A 19,603-nucleotide genomic window follows, 5' to 3' on the forward strand; every position below is an offset into this window, starting at 1 on the left:
AAAAAATAATCTATTTTTTTAAATGAAAAGCAGATACCTCTGAGTTCAGATTTGACCCATCTTTTTTCCTCACATGAAGATTACAAATGAAGCACTTTAAAAAGTAGAGATGTTCATATGTAAAATGATAATAGAACTTTACAGAGATGAGCCGCCGTTGTTTCCTTGTAGGGTACTCATTCCTTGGCAGTGCCCTGGAGTTTAAAGTATCCTGTCACAAGGCTTTTGCATGTTACTGTAGTAACTAGATTTCCTTGAGTAAGGATGGTAAATGGAAATTTATCATTTATGTGTTGCATTTCGCCTTATAACCAGGGTGCATTGTGGCCATTTCTTATGCATTTTTGAAGCTCTTCTCACAACCTTGAATGTGTATGCAGGTTCTCTGGGGCTCTTGTTGAAATACAGATTCTGATTCAGTGGGTCTAGGGTGTCCTTAGGGTGTCCTTAGAGCTTACACTTCTGAAGTGTTCCCCAAGGACGCCAGTGCTGTTGATCCATGGACCACACTTTGAGTAGCAAGGCTGTAAGAGACATTCATCCTTGGAGTTCTGTTTGGCTTAAAAATTGTGACCCCTCTGTTTCAATATTTCCCTTGCCCCAAAAGAAAGTCTCATTAAGTCTGGGTTTGTGCCTTTTTTATGTTGGCTATTAACAGCCACGTCTTTTCCTTTTTCTAAATAGCAAAACACCGAATTGCTCATAAACCGCATTCCAAACCAAAAACTTCAGATATTTTTGAAGCAGATATTGCAAATGATGTGAAATCCAAGGATTTGCTAGCTGATAAAGAACTGTGGGCTCGACTTGAAGAACTAGAGAGACAGGAAGAATTGCTGGGTGAACTTGATAGGTACTTGATGACAAATTATCTTTCCAAGATAATTTGTTTCTATACACATTTCCTCGTTAATCTTTTTCTTCATTAATAAAATAATATGTGTTCATTGAAGAAAATGCAGGGAAGCATACTATATTATCAATAATCCTTTCACCTCAAGATGAACATTAATTCTCTGGAATATTTTCTTGTAGGATTGTGTGTTTGTGCATATTCCCATGCATGTACATGTACTTAAATACTTAAGATCAACATCTTCATTTTTTATTATGGCCTATTTTATATAATTAATTATACCAGATAGTTGACTTTTAATAATCATGGATTTAATATATATAATGTTAAATTTTAAATGAAGTATTTTTATGCCACACCCAGGATAGTGCTCTATCTTTGAATGTGTTGTGAAAAACAAAAATACACTTTGAATTTAAATTTGATACAGTAAAATGTTTATTCTTGCTTTCCTTTTATAAACTTTGGAGCAGGTAATTTGTAATCTGGTCAGATAGCTATATGTATGAGAAACTTTACGAAATTGCTGTTTGAAATACACATTAGCACACACTTAGAATTGTTAAAATGCTAAATGAAATCTGCTACTCGAGAAGTTCTATATTATTTTGCTTAAATGATGTACCATATGCAATAATTAGTTTCTGTGAAAAATAGGGCAGGAAGCATAAAAGTTTCTTTTTCCTACTGTTTCACCTATAAATTCTTAGGTCTTTTTGATTAACTGATACTATTCATTTTTTAAAACCAGTTTTGGATCTTGTGATTTTCCTTGGTCATGATTCTCTTTCTATTTTTTGTATGATGTTATTTCAGTTCTGTTGCATTTTCAATTTTGTTATTTTTGTAAGGTCCTCACATCTTTTATAGAATCAAGTATGATAAATGTTCACTCATGCGTATAGATATATTCGTGTGCATATGTATAAATCCTTTATTTTTAAAAATTACAATAATACATGCTCATTGTAAAATATTCTGAGTATAGGAGTAGAAAATAAGTGTGTATTATGTGGTTTCAATTTCTGATCTTTAGAGATAAATGTTCTCTGAATTTCTTACAACTTTATTATTATTGATACTATATTTATATTGCATATGGCCACTATCTTTCTTGCAAAGATAAAAAAATTATCTTCTATATTCTACTTATGTCTGAATAACCTCAATGTATAGAAGCAGCATAGGAACTGTTTTTTGTTAATTTATTTCAAAACATTTTTTTGTTTTTGAACTTAGAATTCTAGTTTTAAAAATACTTTATTCAAGATCTTAGTATTTACCCATGGAAACTAACTGGAAATTTAAATAATGTAAAATTCTAGTATGTTTGTTTGATCTTGTTAATTTTCTTCCTTACTAGTAAGCCTGATACTGTGATTGCAAATGGAGAAGATACGACATCTTCTGAAGAGGAAAAGGAAGATCGTAACACAAATGTGAATGCGATGCATCAAGTGACAGACTCTCATACTCCTTGTCATAAGGATGTTGCAAGTTCAGAACCATTCAGTGGTCAAGTGAATAGTCAGTTGAACTGTTCAGTGAATGGTTCCAGTTCTTACCACAGTGATGATGATGATGATGATGATGAAGACGACGACGACGATGACGACAACATTGACGACGATGGTGGTGATAACGACCATGAGGCTTTAGGGGTTGGAGATAATTCTATACCAACAATATATTTTTCACATACTGTTGAGCCTAAGAGGGTTTGTATACTTTTAACTTTACTAATTTTGCATATAATTTGAACATTAAGCATTATGATATTTTTTAGAAGAGCAATATTAACAATCATTATCATTGTGGATAGTGCCAGACAGGAAAATCATCTTTTGCCTCTTGTTCTGACCAATTTAAGAAGAAAAAGGGAAAAAAAAATTTAGTTAGCTGGTATTGGTCCATTGTTCTCTGAAACAATGCGTTGTTTGGGGTCTGGAAGGGGATCAGATTTGAGTGGCAACTACTGTAACTTCACCTGTCCTTCATTCAGAGAGTTTTCTTAAGAATCCTGGAGTTAATTATATTGTGGACATTTTGGTGTGCTTAGGATGTTGAAAGTGACTGCATTAGTTAAATTTTTAATTATGCCAGGTTGTTTTCTATGGACATAAAATGAATACTTCATAGGCACAAAGGGAAAATGTAGGAGGAAGTAAAAATTAGTTTCTTTTCTGACAAAGTAAATATAAACATCTGTGGATAATCATGACTTAGAATTTTGGCATTTTAGAGCTGGGGGTGACTGGAGATTTTCTAATACAGAGTTTTAAAGCTTTTCTCTAGTATGAAAAGCCTTTTGTTCCCTCCATACTTACTGTAGAATCCCAGTATTTAAAATAGATCAAAGCAGCTTGGCTCTGATTGAAGGAAGGATAGGCTGCCTTAAGTCCATCTTTGCCCTCACTCTGCTCCATGTACTGCTCTAAGGGGACACTGGGAATTCGTCTAATTCGTCTTTCTCAGGGAAATTTAAGGCCTAGAAGACATAGATCTGGTTGGCAACAAAACAGGAACTCTTTCGCCTCTGAGTGCCCTTTCTACACAATATCCCGATTGCCTGTATCAGAGTTAAGGGTCTGTGGTATCATTCTTAAGTGTGTGTGATTATTATTTAGTGAAATATGTTTAAAACATATTTGATATTTCTTAGCTTCCTAAAGTTATTCCTGCTCCTATATGAAGTGAAATAATTGTTTGTGTTTTTATATTCTAATATGTCAGACTGAAGGGGTCTTCCCCTGATTCTTCGGGAAAAGTTGACTGAGATGATTAGCCAGAAAAAAAGGTCGCTTTTTAATCTTTTGCCAGGCTTTTACTTTTTTCCTGTTTTCATTTAGATAAAACAGAAAGAACAAATATTATTTGCAGGAACGTTACAGGTAATAGTGGTCATTATTGTGGAAAGTATGCTGTAAGTGCTGACTAGGGATAGAAAAATAACATGTTAACCCCATGTGAACCCTGAACAGGCTTGGTTTTTATTTTTTTACTCCTTCAATTTCTAAAAATTAGAGATGTTTTAAAAATTCTAAATAGGCATTATTTAATAGTACTTTTATGACTTAAAGGTTGTATTCTTACTGAATTTTTGTTTATACTCTTTCTTTTGAAATACATAATTCAAGCCAAACGCTTATATCAAAGGAATGGGGTGATGGGAAGTTTATAAGAAATCTAGCATTTAGTTCAAATGTATTTTGCTTTCTCTACGATAATAAAGACACTGAAGACTAGGATTTGTTAATAAAGAAGATTTTCTTTAGATGTCATAGATCTATGAGATAAGGACTTTTTAAAAAATTCCATCTGATAATGCACATCATTTCAGCATCAGAAAATTTCAGCTGCCTCTCTTACTATTATTTCTTTAGTTATAGAGTTTATTTGTTTTGGTTTCACTTTGATTTAATTTGTCAAAAGATTCTTAATTTCTTGCTCTGAAATTTTAGGTCCGAATAAATACTGGAAAGAATACCACTTTAAAATTCAGTGAAAAGAAAGAAGAAGCCAAACGTAAACGAAAGAACAGCACTGGCAGTGGCCACTCTGCCCAGGAGCTGCCGACCATCAGGACGCCTGCAGACATTTACAGGTGGGAGGCGCTCACAGCTGCAGGGCAGTCTGCTGGCCTTGCCTCTCTTTCTGCCACTGAACCTTTACTGGAGAAAGTTGACTGTAACACAGAAGACCCTCACTGAAAAGTGAAGTGTTCTGAGGAGTTAACTTAGGATCTGATAGGCTGACCGGCTGTAGCTTCCCAGTCCAGAGCAGTGGGAATGGAGGATTTTTTTTTTTTTCACTTTCTCCTCTTCACCAGTGCTTTTGAAACATTTCCAAATGGTCTAGTCAGAAAATCTTGTATCTTCAGAAAGCATTTTTGTTTCCAGTGGGCTAGGTCCCTATGTTTCTACCACAGCCGTAACATGCTTGGCATGCAGTTTACCTTTTCAGAGTAGAAATTATACTGTTGCAGGTTTTTTTTTTCCTTTTTTTTGGAATTGTTTGTTGAGAAAACTATCACTTGAAAATACCTACTGTTTTTATGACCCTTATTTATAAATCAGTGAAAATTGCTAAATGTATACGTGGATCTAAAACTTTATGTAGAATTTTGGCAAACCATGCTATTGCCACCTAGGACATGCTTAAAAATAACATGCTGTGTTTTTGTTCTCACTCATAGGTGGGAATTGAACAATGAGAACACTTGGACACGGGGTGGGGAACACCACACACCGGGGTCTGTCATGGGGTGGGGGGAGGGGGGAAGGATAGCATTAGGAGATACACCTAATGTAAATGATGAGTTAATGGGTGCAGCACACCAACATGGCACATGTATACATATGTAACAAACCTGCACGTTGTGCACATGTACCCTAGAACTTAAAGTATAATAAAATAAATAAATAACATGCTGTGTTTTATTATTAGGCCAGAGAAATATCTTTCAAAATAGTATGAAGATACCATTTGAGGCTATAAAATTATTGTGATTGTGACTATTTTAGATATAAGATTGTAATAAAAATTTTCAGATTAATTTCTAGAATAGATTCAAGGAAATTTTCAAAAAGTTGTTCTCAGTTTTATGAGTTACGTATAGTGAATGCATATGTGTTTTGAATATCACAGAGCCTTTGTTGATGTTGTGAATGGAGAATATGTCCCTCGCAAATCCATCCTGAAGTCTCGAAGTAGAGAGAATAGTGTGTGTAGCGACACCAGTGAAAGCAGTGCTGCTGAATTTGATGATAGGCGGGGAGTTTTGAGGAGTATCAGCTGCGAAGAAGCCACTTGCAGTGACACCAGTGAGAGCATTTTGGAAGAGGAACCACAAGAAAATCAAAAGAAACTTTTGCCCTTATCAGTAACACCTGAGGTGTGTGTGTGTATCTTTTAATTCTTTATTTCATATAGTATCTTTGACCAGTTTTAGCTATTTAATCTGAAAAGTCATAAGATTAAATTAATTCTAGGTTTTATACTTTCTTGGTACTAATTAATAAAAAATAGTCACAAACAGTACAAATATTGTGATATTCAAATAGTTTATTTTTTGATAAACACATTGCCTGTCTTAACGTTCTATTTCAGCAAAATGGGAAATTTAAAAGGTCTTACTTGGCATTATGTATTACATTTGTAGCTAGGAAATTATTTCGCAGTTTATTTTAAATAAATTACCAGTAGGTCATTTTCTGATAGTGTAAGGAGCAGATTACATTATTCTCTTTTAAATGCCTTGGCTAAGTTAAAGAAAAATAATGCATGCATAGCAGATAATTATCTAAAGTCTAATATTTTACCCTGTACCAGTGAAACTTAACTCTTGGGGGATTATGGAATTGTTTTATAATCTGATGAAAGCTGTAGACCCTGTCCATAGAAAAAATAGTGCGCACTCAATACACTTTCACCCACCACGCTTCTTACAGTTTTTGGTGGTGGTGCAGGGGAGGTTAGGAAATCCCCAAATAAGGATGTCTGTGAAATATAAGGCTATTGATTTCTTCATTCTTGTGTTTTGGTGCGTATTTGAAGTTTTCAATTTAAAAAGTATTTAGGAAGATTGGGGAACCCATGCCTGGATCAAACCAGTGTACACATTTGTATATACAATAAGATACATGCATATGTATAACCTTATCTAAAAATTCCATTGCTTTTACTAAATGGTATTATACTCAGTGTATTAAATGGTAATTGGGGATGGAGATTGGTAGCATTTAGGGACAGTACATATGACTAGAATGTTTTCTTCCCCTCTTCTTAGTATAATGATCTTAGGTGACCTGGAAAGTATCTTACCTTATTTGATAGTCTTCCATACTGTTAGAAAACAGGTAATGGATGTTATCAGGTAATTGCTGATAAATGTTTGAAAATTAGTTTTTTGTAAGGACTTAGTGTATCATGGTACAGCTAGAGTGTGGAACCTATTTTTTATTTCACCCTTAGTAGCTTTGCATTTTGTATGGAAATGTTTAGTAGTAGTTGCTATAAATTTTTTAACATCAGAGAAATAGTTCATGATTATGGTAAGTACTTTGGAAGATATCCTTTTCAGTATCTTTTTAAATGCTAAAATACCTCTTTTTCAAAGGCATTTTAAATAGAAGAAGGAGAAGAAGGCTCTATGCTCATCGTGATAAAGTGGAGTTTTTAGGAAAGTAAGCTTTAAGCTGCTTTTACCAGTTGAACTCCAAAAATAATGTAGGAGAGAGATGGCTTTCTTTGTTTTTGTTTCAGTGGTGGGACAAGGTAGAAGAAGGTGGCTTTTTAAATTATTTAGGTGTTACGTTGTTTTAACTAATTTTGAGCACTTGGTAGACAGAGGAAAACAAAATGTACATTAAAGTTCACCTGTCAAATTTTCATTTGTAGAGGGAAGGATGGAGGTTCTAAATACCAGCAATCTTAAAAAAAAAAAAAAATTAACTCCTTGAGTCTTACCTATTTTTGTATAAAACGACATGTACAGATATTTCCAGCAATTTATGCACATTCTTTAATTCTGTTCCAGTTGAACATATAGTTGACCAGATTAAATGCAGCAAACATCCAGGTGAAATTGAGTCATTTCTTTTTTTGTGGAACTTCTGATTTCTGTCATTGAGTTAATTATATTAAAATTTTGAAACCTGTACTTATTCCTACTAGTATCAGCACTTTTATTTTTCAACTTCCACTGATCTTTTAAAATTGAGGCAATATGCAGTAAAATATTTAAATAATTGCATAAACACCACCAAAGAGATATCAGTTAGAAATGTCAGTACTGGTGAAACTAAGCTATTGGCTAGCAGGCAGCAAGGCCATCATAGGATAGCTCATTCATCAACTGATGTACAAAAGTCAGAGTTTGACACCCTAATAGCATTTTTATTTTAATACATTATTTTTCACAGCATGGGCTGGACATGAATGGAATGTATGAAAGTTTGAAGACCTTTTATTTATCCATTTCTTTTTTTTCCCAGATAAAATTTACATTTTACATTTTGTTTTCTTGCATGTATACTGTAAAAATTACTTCTGTTTGGTGGTGAAATTAAAACTTAATGGTGTTGGTTTCTCTGAACAATTAGTATTTTGCTGTAGTAGTGTTGTCTAGCCAAAAATCTTGTGAATTTACTTTTAATGAAAAGAATTGCCAAATTAGTGAATGGGAAGATTTTGTGGGTGTCTTATTTGCATTTTATTACCATAACCTGACTTTTGTTTTCTAGGCTTTTTCTGGAACTGTTATAGAAAAAGAATTTGTATCACCTTCCTTAACACCACACCCAGCCATTGCTCATCCTGCACTACCCACTATTCCAGAACGAAAGGAAGTTCTGTTGGAAGCATCAGAAGAAACTGGAAAGAGGGTTTCAAAGTTTAAAGCTGCCAGATTGCAACAGAAAAACTAGGCCCTGTCTAGGAAATGGGAATTTACATCCTAAAACCTAGTTGTTCATTTGTTTAGAATATCTATAGCAAAATAGGTTACATGTGGTTTGAAATAAGGTATCCTGAGTTACTTTGGCAACAAGTTCTTTTACCCTTACCAGTGGTATTTGAAAAAAATCAAGGTAACTGTCTGAATACTTTAATATCAGCTTGTTTTGTTAATTCTCTGAATACTGTCAACACTCTTGTCTAAGTTTGCCTTTATGATGCAGTGGCAGCATTTTGAATTACTTTTCAAAGAATACTGTTCATATGCATTGTTTTTGTGTTTCAAACTAAATACAGGCAGTTTTGTGCCAGCTGTGATATTGTGCATACCATATGGACCATTTTAAAGAAAAATTTTAAAATTTCAAATAGATTCAACAATTACATTACTTGCTTTCACATTTTAAAGGCACTTTAAAAAAATCTACTTCTCTTGTAGGTTTTGCGGCTAGTTGGCTATTCAAGAAACCTCGCCCCTCTGAATGTCATACTGTAATCTTTAAGGAAGAAAGCTACATGAATTAATTGTACTCTATGGGAAAATTTCTTTGGAAAGATATTTTGTAAAACTTTTTTTTCCAAGTAAAAACTTTATGAAACTTGGTCTCAAAAATGTTGTGAACTTTATGATTCAAAATTGAGTACAGATATGTCCTTGATTCATATGTATGCTACATGTATCACACAACAGATCTGGAATTCTTTCAGTTCCTCAGATACTTCTCCCTTAGTTTTTGCAGTTTCACTGGGATTATGTTTTGGGAAACAAGGAAAGGTCTAGATGCTTAAACATTTTAAATAAAAATTCCTTACAGTTTCATCTTCCCAACATTTTCATTCTTTAAGGCTACTTTCCTACTAACTGAAATAACACATTTACTTTTACCACAATTCCTCAAAATAAAGAAATTTATTCTAACATTGAAAATAACATTACAAGTTAATCATTAGCTTGATGCATGCTAAAATGTAGCTTTTAAAAAGCATTCTGCATTAGTACTAAAATAAGCCATCAATGCCAGTCCACCCTCTATTCATGGCTAAATATTTAAAGGTTATTTATAGCTTCTTTAATGAATTCTTCTTAAACAAAGTGAAATTATGTCCTAGAAAAGTAGAAGCTATTCGTAACTAGAGCAGTGCAACTTTAAAGTTTTATGAATATGTATTTTAATGACAAGGGGGCGAGCTTGCATCCCCTCTAGTTAATGGATAATTCAAACCGAGGACTGATTTTGAAAGATCACCTAAAAATGTAGATTTGTTGTTTAGTAAATTTAGATCAACTATGCATATATTTTGTAGTTAAATCTTTCAGTCCATGCCCCAACCTTCACCAAAACCAAAGCAGAAATTACACACACAAAGATGCTCCCGTTAGGAATTGCTATTCACATGAGGCTTTCTGTGCTAGATTTTTTTCTCAGAAACAAACTTTACTGTAGGACTATTGTGGTGTTCTTAACAGATTTGTAATTTCAAGATGCGTGTCATTAAATAATTTTTCATGTTCACAAACTTGATTTTGAGCCTGTCTATGTTACATCTTTCAGATAGGTTTTCCCTCATAGAACAAGATGGTAGTAGAAGCAGATAAAGTGTTTGATAACACATTTTTGCGTGTTCTGCTCTGGAGACCATGAAATAGTGTTGCCCCATTTCATAGCTTCAGTCTTATAACAGAGTATTAAATTGTAATTTAAAATTATAGCTTTTTTATATTAAAGTTTGGGACAAAATGAAGCTGGTCTTACCTGTTCTGTTTTAAACCATTATAAAACAGAACAGCAGACCAAGAGATTCTCTTTTAAACTTTCTATTTTGAAATATAATAACTTTAGTCTTTCAGAAAATTGCACTGAATAGTACCAAGAGTTCCCATATACCCTCATTTCATTCAGCCTCCCTCAATATTGTAATATAGAACCGTAATATAATTATCCAAATCAGGAAATTTATGTTGGTGCAATAGCGTTAGACCTAAATTACAGATCTTACTTGAATTTCACCAACTTTTCCACCAAATTTTCCATTAGAAAAAGAACTAGTGTTCTTCTGTTCCCCACATCTTGTCTATGACCCTATCTTGCATTTATTTGTTACTTACTGCTCCTTAGTCTTTCCTCCAATCTCAGACAGTTCCTCAGTTTGTCTTTCATAACTTTGATACTTTTGAAGAGTACTGGTGGGATATTTTGAGGATGTTCCTCAGTTTGGATTTGTTTGATATACTCAGATGCCTTGAGGTTTTGCAATTTTGAAGAGAATACCACAGAAAATGCATCATATCAAGAGGTGCATTCTAGTGTGTCATTTCAAGTTCCTTATTTTGGTGTATCAGTCTTAATCACTTGGTTAAGGTGGTGTCTGCCAGGTATCTCCACTGCAAAATTACTGTTTCCCTTTGTAGTTAATATCTTGGGAGAGATACATGAGACATGAAAATTCTTTTCTCCTCCAACTTATGCTAAGTTTTGCATTCATTAGTGGATCTTGTCTGTAACAATTACCACTGTGGTGTTTGCCTAAAGGTGATTTTCTGTTTTGCTCTTTTGCACATTTATTTCTTGAAATTCTTTTATAATAACAAGCTTTGCCTCCATACCTCTCTCTCCAAGTTTATTTGATTATTTAAATCTGTGGACACCTGGATATTTTATTATATGGGTTAAAATTCATTACTTACTATCATTGTTTTGTTGCTCAAATTCTTCTGCATTTGCCCATTAGGAACTCCTTTGAGTTAACTCCTAAGTTCTTTAACAAGTTCCCATATTTTTTTGAACACTTTCTTACTGGCACCACAAAATACTACAGGACCATCTATTTTTCCTCTCCCAGCCCTGGAAACAACCACTTCAAGGAACCCTGGTTCCTTTAATTGGAAAATGGTATTTAGAAACCAACATTTGTTCATTTAAGTATACTAATTGCCAATAGGGTGTCATTGCCTCTTGGGCCTTTCAGGAGATACAGCTAGGAAATATATGTATGTGTATTAATGAATATACATTTATGTGTCTGCTTATTAAAAACTCATGAGTTTTGTACTGATACTTCTGATTCTAATTTAACACCACAGGATTAATTTCTGGTTTTCCTTATTTGTTATTTTTTCCAACATGGGTAACCTGCCTCTTGTCTGCAGTGTATTTACTTACTGTTTTTTTGTTGTTGTTTCAGTGTAATATACATGTAGTTTCAGAAGAGCTAATTCATACCCTAGGAAAAACACATTAACTACATTGCACTGTTCTGCAATTCTTTTTGGGTTTTGCCTCATATATCAGTCAAGAAACAGTTTTTCAAAGTTACTGAGGTTCTTTTCTTTCCCACCCTCTCTGATCTGTGGACTGATTTGTACTCTTGGTCCATTTTTTACTATTTGAGTGTTCTCTCCACAGCCTGGTTGATTTTAATGGTTTATTTTTTCAGTATGTGAAACATGGTTTTCAGAGTGTGAGCTTTGTAAAAGGATATACATGGAGAAGTGTTGTTCGTACCTCATTCCTACCACCCCGTTCCCAGCTGCTTTCTCTCACTTTCCCACCTGCCCATAGTAAGTAAGCTCTAGTTTCTTGTTTAGCCTTTCTATGTCTCTTGTGCACAAATCCCCACCTACCTACTATAAAGAACCAGTGTTTTTAGCTTCTGGTTTAACTTTTCTATATTCTATACTCATCGCAAATACATGTATATTTTCTTTTTCCTTTTTTTCTTTTCTTTTTTCTTTTTTTTTGAGACAGGGTCACTTTTGCCCAGGCTCAAGTGCAGTGGTGCAATCTCGGCTCACTGCAACCTCTGCCTCCTGCGTTCAGGTGATTCTCATGCCTCAACCTCCTGAGCAGCTGGGACTACAGGTACGTGCCACCATGCGCAGGTAATTTTTTTGTGTGTGTGTGTGTTTTGGTAGAGACAGCGTTTTGCATCTTGGTCAGGTTGGTCTAGAACTCCTGACCTCAAGTGATCTACCTCCCTCAGCCTCCCAAAGTGCTGGAATTACAGGCGTGAGCCACTGTGCCCGGCCAATTTTCTTACATGCATTTATTTCTTACATGAAGAAAGACATTGTCCATTGCACTTTAATTTTTTCAGTTAATATTATGCCCTTGCAATCCCTCTGTATCAGTTTTTCTGCCTTCTTTTTTTTTAAACAGCTATAGTACTCCGTTGTATAGATGGTACATAATTTGTTCAGCCACTTTCCTAGGTATGGGCGTTTAGGTTGTTTGTGATGTTTGGCAATTACATATAATGATGCAATGAATAACTTTATATACGTATTTTTGTATCATTAGAGGTATATCTTCAGAGTAGATTTCTAGGAGTAGGACTGTTGGGCCATATGAACACTTACTTTGATTTCTTTAAAACATAGTAAAATCTGTTTTGAAGTATATTTGTTTTGTTCCCTTATTGAGGACATAGTGGTTTTTTTTGTTTGTTTGTTTGAGACGGAGTCTCGCTCTGTTGCCCAGGCTGGAGCGCAGTGGCCCGATCTTGGCTCACTGCAAGCTCTGCCTCCTGGTTCACGCCATTCTCCTGCCTCAGCCTCCCGAGTAGCTGGCACTATAGGCACCTGCCACCACGCCCGGCTAATTTTTTGTATTTTTAGTAGAGACGGGGTTTCACTGTGTTAGCCAGGATGGTCTTGATCTCCTGACCTTGTGATCCGCCCGCCTCGGCCTCCCAAAGTGCTGGGTTTACAGGCGTGTGCCACCACGCCTGGCCCGAGGACATAGTTTTAACATATACGTATGTCTGCATATCATTGATGATTTTTTAGAATGATTCTGGGGCAGTATGGTATCTTAAAGGGGTTTCAGAATCATTAAAAACATTGTGTTACATAATGATTATGTTCATTTTACTAAAATGTGATTTTTAAAAAATTGGTCACGCATATTTAAGAGCTTTCCATTCATTGAAATAATTCCTAATTTGTGAAATGCAGGTGTCTATTTTACAGATTTGTCTCCATAAGAAACAGGTTTTCAAGGGTAAAACTGATCTTTATCTATCTGTTCTTTAGGTGGTGGCATGTAGGCTGTCAAGCAAAGGCCTATTAAGTGAATTCCTCAGTTAAAATAAATATGATTTATATATTTAATTGGTCAGTATTAAATTTTTACATTTTAAAATAATTTAAATTTCATTTTAGAAGAATATCATTTAGGATTAAAGAATGTTTTTGCAGTTCCCTTAACCAATAAGTCACAAAGAGTTAAATATTTTTTTTAGCACTTACTATGTGTCATGCATTTTTAGCACACTTGGTGTGGATTATCTCATTTAATAGCTCACAGCATCCCAGTGAGGTAGGCACTATTGTTTTATCCTTCACCCTCATCCTAAGACAGAGACTAACATTTTAAGCCACACAACTGTTATGTAGGTTACACTCAGGCAGCTTTGCTCCAGAACCAGCACTCATAACACATTTTTTTGACTTTTTTTTTTTTTTTAACATTGCCATCTAAACAAGACACTCAGCTAGTGAGGAAATATGTGATCTATATGATGTCTCCATAATTTCACCTACTCACAATGAGGCCACCTTTTAAAAAATCTGAATTTTTGAAGCCTGTTTTGTTTGTTAAACTTTCTACATAAGAAAATTAATGTTGACTTGGTGGAATAGGGTGGAGTTTTTCAATGATGTTATTTGGCCATATACACAAAAGGAATATGATAGGTGGAGAATAGTAAAATTAAGAAGTAATCAATGTAACAGTATTTCTCTGAAAAGCTGCTCATTTTTTTCTTTATGTGAATTTAGGCATTGTGTGCTTGTGAGTTTAAAATGAGTGTTTTCCTCATCAAGTGACCTCATAGTGACCGTTTTTATCCCTAATCATGTTTTTTCCTTTAGAGAGTAATAGAGCTAGATATTTTCCTAATATAACAGGTTCCATCTTTTGTGTGTGAGACAGCTTTCTGTTTTGTTTTTGTTTATATGCATACATGCACCTAATACAATTATGCTATTATTAGCGTAAACAGTTGTTTCAGTACCTTTAGTGATGTTTGGTTACATGGATGAATTGTGCAGTGATGAAGTTGGAGATTTTACTGCATCTGTTACCCGAGTAGTGTACGTTGTACCCAATATGTAGTTTTTTATCCCTCACCCCACACCCGGCCTCCCCCTTCTGAGTCTCCAGTGTCCATTATATTATTCTACTCTGTATGCCTTTTCGTACCCATAGCTTAGCTCCCACTTATAAGTGAGAGCAGGTGGTATTTGGTGTTCCACCCCTGAGTTACTTCACTGGAGGATAATGGCCTCCAGTTCCATCCAAGTTGCTGCAAAAGACATCATTTCATTCACTTTTATGGCTGAGTAGTATGCCATGGTGTATATGTACCACATTTTCGTTATCCACTTATTGACTGACAGACACTTAGGTTGGTTCCATATCTTTGCAGCTGTGAATTGTGCTGCAATAAATGTGCAGTTGTCTTTTCGATACAGTGACTTCTTTTCCTTTGGGTAGATAGTAGTGGGATTGCTGGATCAAACGGTAGATCTACTTGTAGTTCTTTGAGAAATCTCCATAGTGTTTTCCACAGAGGTTGTACTAATTTACATTCCCACCAGCAGTGTATAAGTGTTCCCTTTTCATCACATCCATGCATTATCTATTGCTTTTTGACTTTTTAGTAATAACCATTGTAGCTGGGGTAAGGTGGTATCTCATTGTGGTTTTAATTTGCATTTCCCTAATGAATATTTTTTCATGTTTGGCCGTTTGTTTATCTTCTTTAGAGAAATGTCTGTCATTTGCCCACTTTTTAATGGGATTTTTTTTCTTGTTGATTTGTTTGAGTTCCTTGTAGATTCTGGATATTAGTCCTTTGTCAGATACATGGTTTGCAAATATTTTCTCCCGTTTTGTGGGTTGTCTGTTTACTCTGATGATTATTTCTTTGACTGTGCGGATGCTTCTTAATCTAATTAGGTTATTTTTAAAAATTTATTTTATTTTATTTTTTATTTTTTTTTGTGACGGAGTCTTGCTCTGTCACCTAGACTGGAGGGAGTAATCTCGGCTCACTGCAACCTCCACCTCCCAGGTTCACGTAATTCTCCTGCCTCAGCCTCCCAAGTAGCTGGGATTACAGGCGTGTGCAACCACACCTGGCTAATTTTTGTATTCTTAATAATAGAGATGGGGTTTCACCATGTTGGCCAGGCTGGTCTCAAACTCCTGATCTCACGTGATTTACAAAGTTGTAAAAAACCCTAGCTGAAATAAAATAAACTACAAGGGTGGCTTTAATACTTCCGAAGACACAATAGCACTCGCCTTGGCCTCCCAAAGTGCAGGGATTACAGGCATGAGCCACTGTGCCCAGCCCTAATTAGGTTCTATTTATTCATTTTTGTTTTTGTTGCATTTACTTTTGGGGTCTTAGTCATAAATTGTTTACCTAGGCCAACGTCTGGGAAAATTTTTCTAGGTTTTCTTCTAGAATTTTTATGGTTTCAGGATTTATATTTGTTTTTAATCCATCTTCAATTGATTTGTGTATATCGTGAGAGATGAGGATCCAGTTTCATTCTTCTACATGTGGCTATCCAGTTTTCCCAGCACCATTTATTGCATTTATTGACTAGGGTGTCCTTTTCCCCAGTTGATGTTTTTGTATGCTTTGTTGAAGATCAGCTGGTTCTAAGTATTTGACTTTATTCCTGGGTTCTCTATTCTGTTCCATTGTTTTATGTATCTATTTTTATACCAGTGCCATGCTGTTTTGGTTACTATAGCCTTGTATTATAATTTGAAGGCAGGTAATGTGAGGCCTCCAGATTTATTATTTTTGCTTAGGATTACTTTGGTTATTTGGGCTCTTTTTTGGTTCCTTATGAACTTCAGAATTTTTTTCTAATTTTGTGAAAAATATTGTTAGTATTTTGATAGGAATTGTATTACGTCTGTGAATTGCTTTGAGCAGTATGATATTGATTCTTCCAATCTGTGAGTATGGGATATATTTCCATTTGTGTCATCTGTGACGATTTCTTTCAGCAGTGTTTAGTAGCCCACCTTGTTGTGATCTTTCACCTCCTTGGTTAAGTATATTCCTAAGTATTTTATTTTATTCTTGTTTTCAGCAGTTGTAAAAGGGATTGGATTTTTGATTTGATTCACAGCTTGGATGTTGGTGTACAGCATTGCTACTGATTTGTGTAGATATATTATGTAACCTGAGACTTTACTGAATTTATTTATCAAATTTAGGAGTGTTTTGGAGGAGTCTTTAGGGTCTTCTAGGTGTAAGATTGTATCAATGGCGAACAGAGATAATTTGACTTCCTCTTTTCCAATTTGGATACCCTTTATTTCTTTCTCTTGCCTGATTGCTCTGGCTAGGACTTCCTGAAAACAGTTTTTAACCTACTCTGACAGTGTCTTAAAACTGTCAAGTATAGTCTGTATTTTATTGTAATTACTCTTACTGGGAGGACTTTACTAATTTGCTTTGGGCATTTTATTTACCCTGCTTGTTGATTGCCTTTCCTTTTTTTTTTTTTTTTTTTTAACTATTGCTCAGACTTAAGTACTTCCCTCTTCCTCTACTGATGGGGAAGTTACATATTTGCTATATTTTAATGTTTTGGCACTTGAAAAGTATGTACTATTATAACTTTATTGTAGCGTTTATAGTACTTGGTTTCATTTGTATCTAACAGCTTTATTGAGGTATAATTTACATGCTGTAACATCCACTTTACAGTATGCACTTTGGGGTTTTTTAGTAGATTTTGAGTTGTGCCATGTTGACCACAACTCAGTTGTAGAACATTTCCATTGTTTTAAAAACATCCCTTTTGCCTATTTACAGTAAATTCCTGTTCCTATCCCCAACCCCGGGACACCTTAACTAATATGCTTTCTCTATAGAGTTCTCTTTTCTGGACAATTAATAGAATCATACAGTATGTAGTGTTTTGCATTTACCTTTCGATATAAGGTTTTTGAGGTTCATCCATTTTTTAAAAATCATGCATCAGTAACTTGTTTTTTCTTATTGCTGCATGGTATTACATTGTATGGATATACCACATTTTGCTTATTCATTCACAAGTTGATAGACCCTGAATTGTTCAGGCTATAGTCAATAATGTTGCTATGAACATTCATATATCAGCCCTTGTGTGAATATGTTTTTATTTATTTAGGGTAAACACCTAGGAGTGGAATTGTTGGGTTGGATGGTGAATTCAGGTTTAACTTTTTAAGAAAGTGCACAGTTTTTCAAAGAGGCTGTATAATTTTATATTCCCATCAGCAATGTTTGAGATTTCCAGTTTCTCCACATCTTTGGCAGCACTGTTACTATTTTGTCTTTTTTATTATAGCCTTTATAGTGGCTGTGGAATATAATAATTGTATTAATTTACATTTCTGTAGTGACTAATGATGTTGAAGGTCTTTTCATGTGCTTTTAGTTCTATTTACATCTTCTTGGAAGTATCTATTCAAATCTTTGGCTCAGTCTTTAATTGGTTGTCTTACTGAGTTGTAAGAAGTTCTTTTTAAAAATTTATTTATTTTAATTAGAGACAGGGTCTTGCTCTGTCACCCAGTAGGGTGCAGCGTCATGATCATGGCTCACTGCAGCCTTGACCTCCTGGGCTCAAGTGATCCTCCCACCTCAGCCTCCTGAGAAGCTGGGATTACAGGCACGTGCCACCATGCCCAGCTAATTTTTAAATTTTTTTGCAGAGGCAGGGTCTCGCTGTGTTGCCCAGGCTGATCTAGAACTCCTAGCTTCAAGCAGTGCTCCTGCATAGACCTCCCAAAGTGCTGGGATTACAGGTGTGTTTAAGAGTTCTTTATATAGTCTAAATACAAGCCCTTTGTCAAATATATGAATTGCAAATATTTTCTCTAAGTCTGTGGCTTGTCTTTGATTTTTTAAATGTCTTTTGAAGCACAAAATCTTTAGTTTTAATGAAGTCCAATTGATATATATATAAATTATATATTATACCTCAATATATATTATACCTCCATAAAGCTGTTAGATACAAATGAAACCAAAGTACTATAAACACTACAATAAAGTGATCATAATAGTACATACTTTTTAAGTGCCAAAACATTTATATATATATATATGTGTGTGTGTATATATATATATATGTATATATATATAATTTGTGGTTAGTGTTTTTGGTATCTTATCTAAGAATTCTTTAATCCAGAATAATAAAACTTTTCTCCCATGTTTTCTTCTAGAAGTTTTATACTTCAGCTCTTAAGAGTTAGGGCTATGATCTGTTTTGTGTGTGGGGTGAGTCCAGGGTCTAAATCTGACTTTTTGCACGGATAATTTTAATACCATTTAATAGTTCTAGAGCTGTTGAAAAGACTGTCCTTTTTGCAGTGAATGCTTTAGCATCTTTTTTTGAAAATACTTGACTATAAACATAAGGTTGTTTGTGTACTGAGTGCTTGTCTGTCCTTATATCACTTCCAGTGGTCTTAATTACTGTGGCTTTACTTACAACAAACTTTCAAATATGGAACTGTTAAACCCTTCGATTTTGTTCTTTCTCAAAATTTTTTTGGGGTATTCTGAGCCCTTTCCATATCCACATAAATTTTAAGGTCAGCTTACCCACTTCTGCAAAAATGCCTTTTGGGATTTTTACAGGGATTGTGTTAAATCTGTAGATGAATTTGGGGAGAATTGCCATGCTTATATTGAGTCTGCGAATCTGTGAACATGGAATGTTTATTTGTTTATATCTTGATTAGTTTCTCTCAATGTGTATAAAAGATTACTTTCAAAACATTGTTTTCAGTTTACAAATCTTTCGTTAAATTTATTCCTAAATTTTTAATTCTTTCAGGTGCAGTTGTAAATGGAGTTTTTTCCTTAATGTCATTTTTGAATTGTTCATTGATAGTATATGTATAATTAATTTTTGTATATTGGCTTTGTATCCTGCAACCTTCCTGAGCTCATTTATTAGTTCTTGTCAAGGGGGTGTGTGTGAGAGGGAGAGTGAGTGAGTGTATGTGTGTGATTGTATATTCTTTAATATTTGCTACATATAGGATTGTGTCATTTGTGAATAGAGAATCTTACTTCTTTCCAATCTTGATTCCTTGTCTTTTTCTTGCCTGATTATATTGGCTAGAGTCTCTAGTAAACCTTGAATAGAAGTGGGTGAGAACACCTATCCTTCCTTGTTCCCAATCTTAGGGAGAAGATATTCAACCTTTCATCAGTAGGTATGATGTTGGCTATAGGTTTTCTGTAGCTGCCTTTTAT

General features: G+C 34.6%; 1 protein-coding gene across 12 annotated transcripts in view; it reads left to right on the forward strand.

Annotated features, from left to right (window-relative positions):
- Positions 1 to 9,829, forward strand: part of URI1 (URI1 prefoldin like chaperone) — a 93,034-nt gene extending 83,205 nt beyond the window's left edge. For 8 of the 12 annotated variants that reach the window (XM_016935596.4, XM_016935593.4, XM_063800646.1 and 5 more), the window contains 5 exons: positions 685 to 853; positions 2,220 to 2,574; positions 4,318 to 4,460; positions 5,504 to 5,750; positions 8,101 to 9,829. In XM_016935596.4, coding sequence (XP_016791085.1) covers positions 685 to 853; positions 2,220 to 2,574; positions 4,318 to 4,460; positions 5,504 to 5,750; positions 8,101 to 8,283 — 1,097 coding nt within the window. In that variant the 3' untranslated portion in view covers positions 8,284 to 9,829. The remainder of the gene's footprint in view (positions 1 to 684; positions 854 to 2,219; positions 2,575 to 4,317; positions 4,461 to 5,503; positions 5,751 to 8,100) is intronic. The other 4 variants (XM_054673557.2, XM_016935597.4, XM_016935595.4 and 1 more) reach the window with 1 other exon arrangement.
- Positions 9,830 to 19,603: the final 9,774 nt, after the last annotated feature.

Source organism: Pan troglodytes, chromosome 20, assembly GCF_028858775.2.
Source record: "Pan troglodytes isolate AG18354 chromosome 20, NHGRI_mPanTro3-v2.0_pri, whole genome shotgun sequence".
NCBI lineage: Eukaryota > Metazoa > Chordata > Mammalia > Primates > Hominidae > Pan > Pan troglodytes.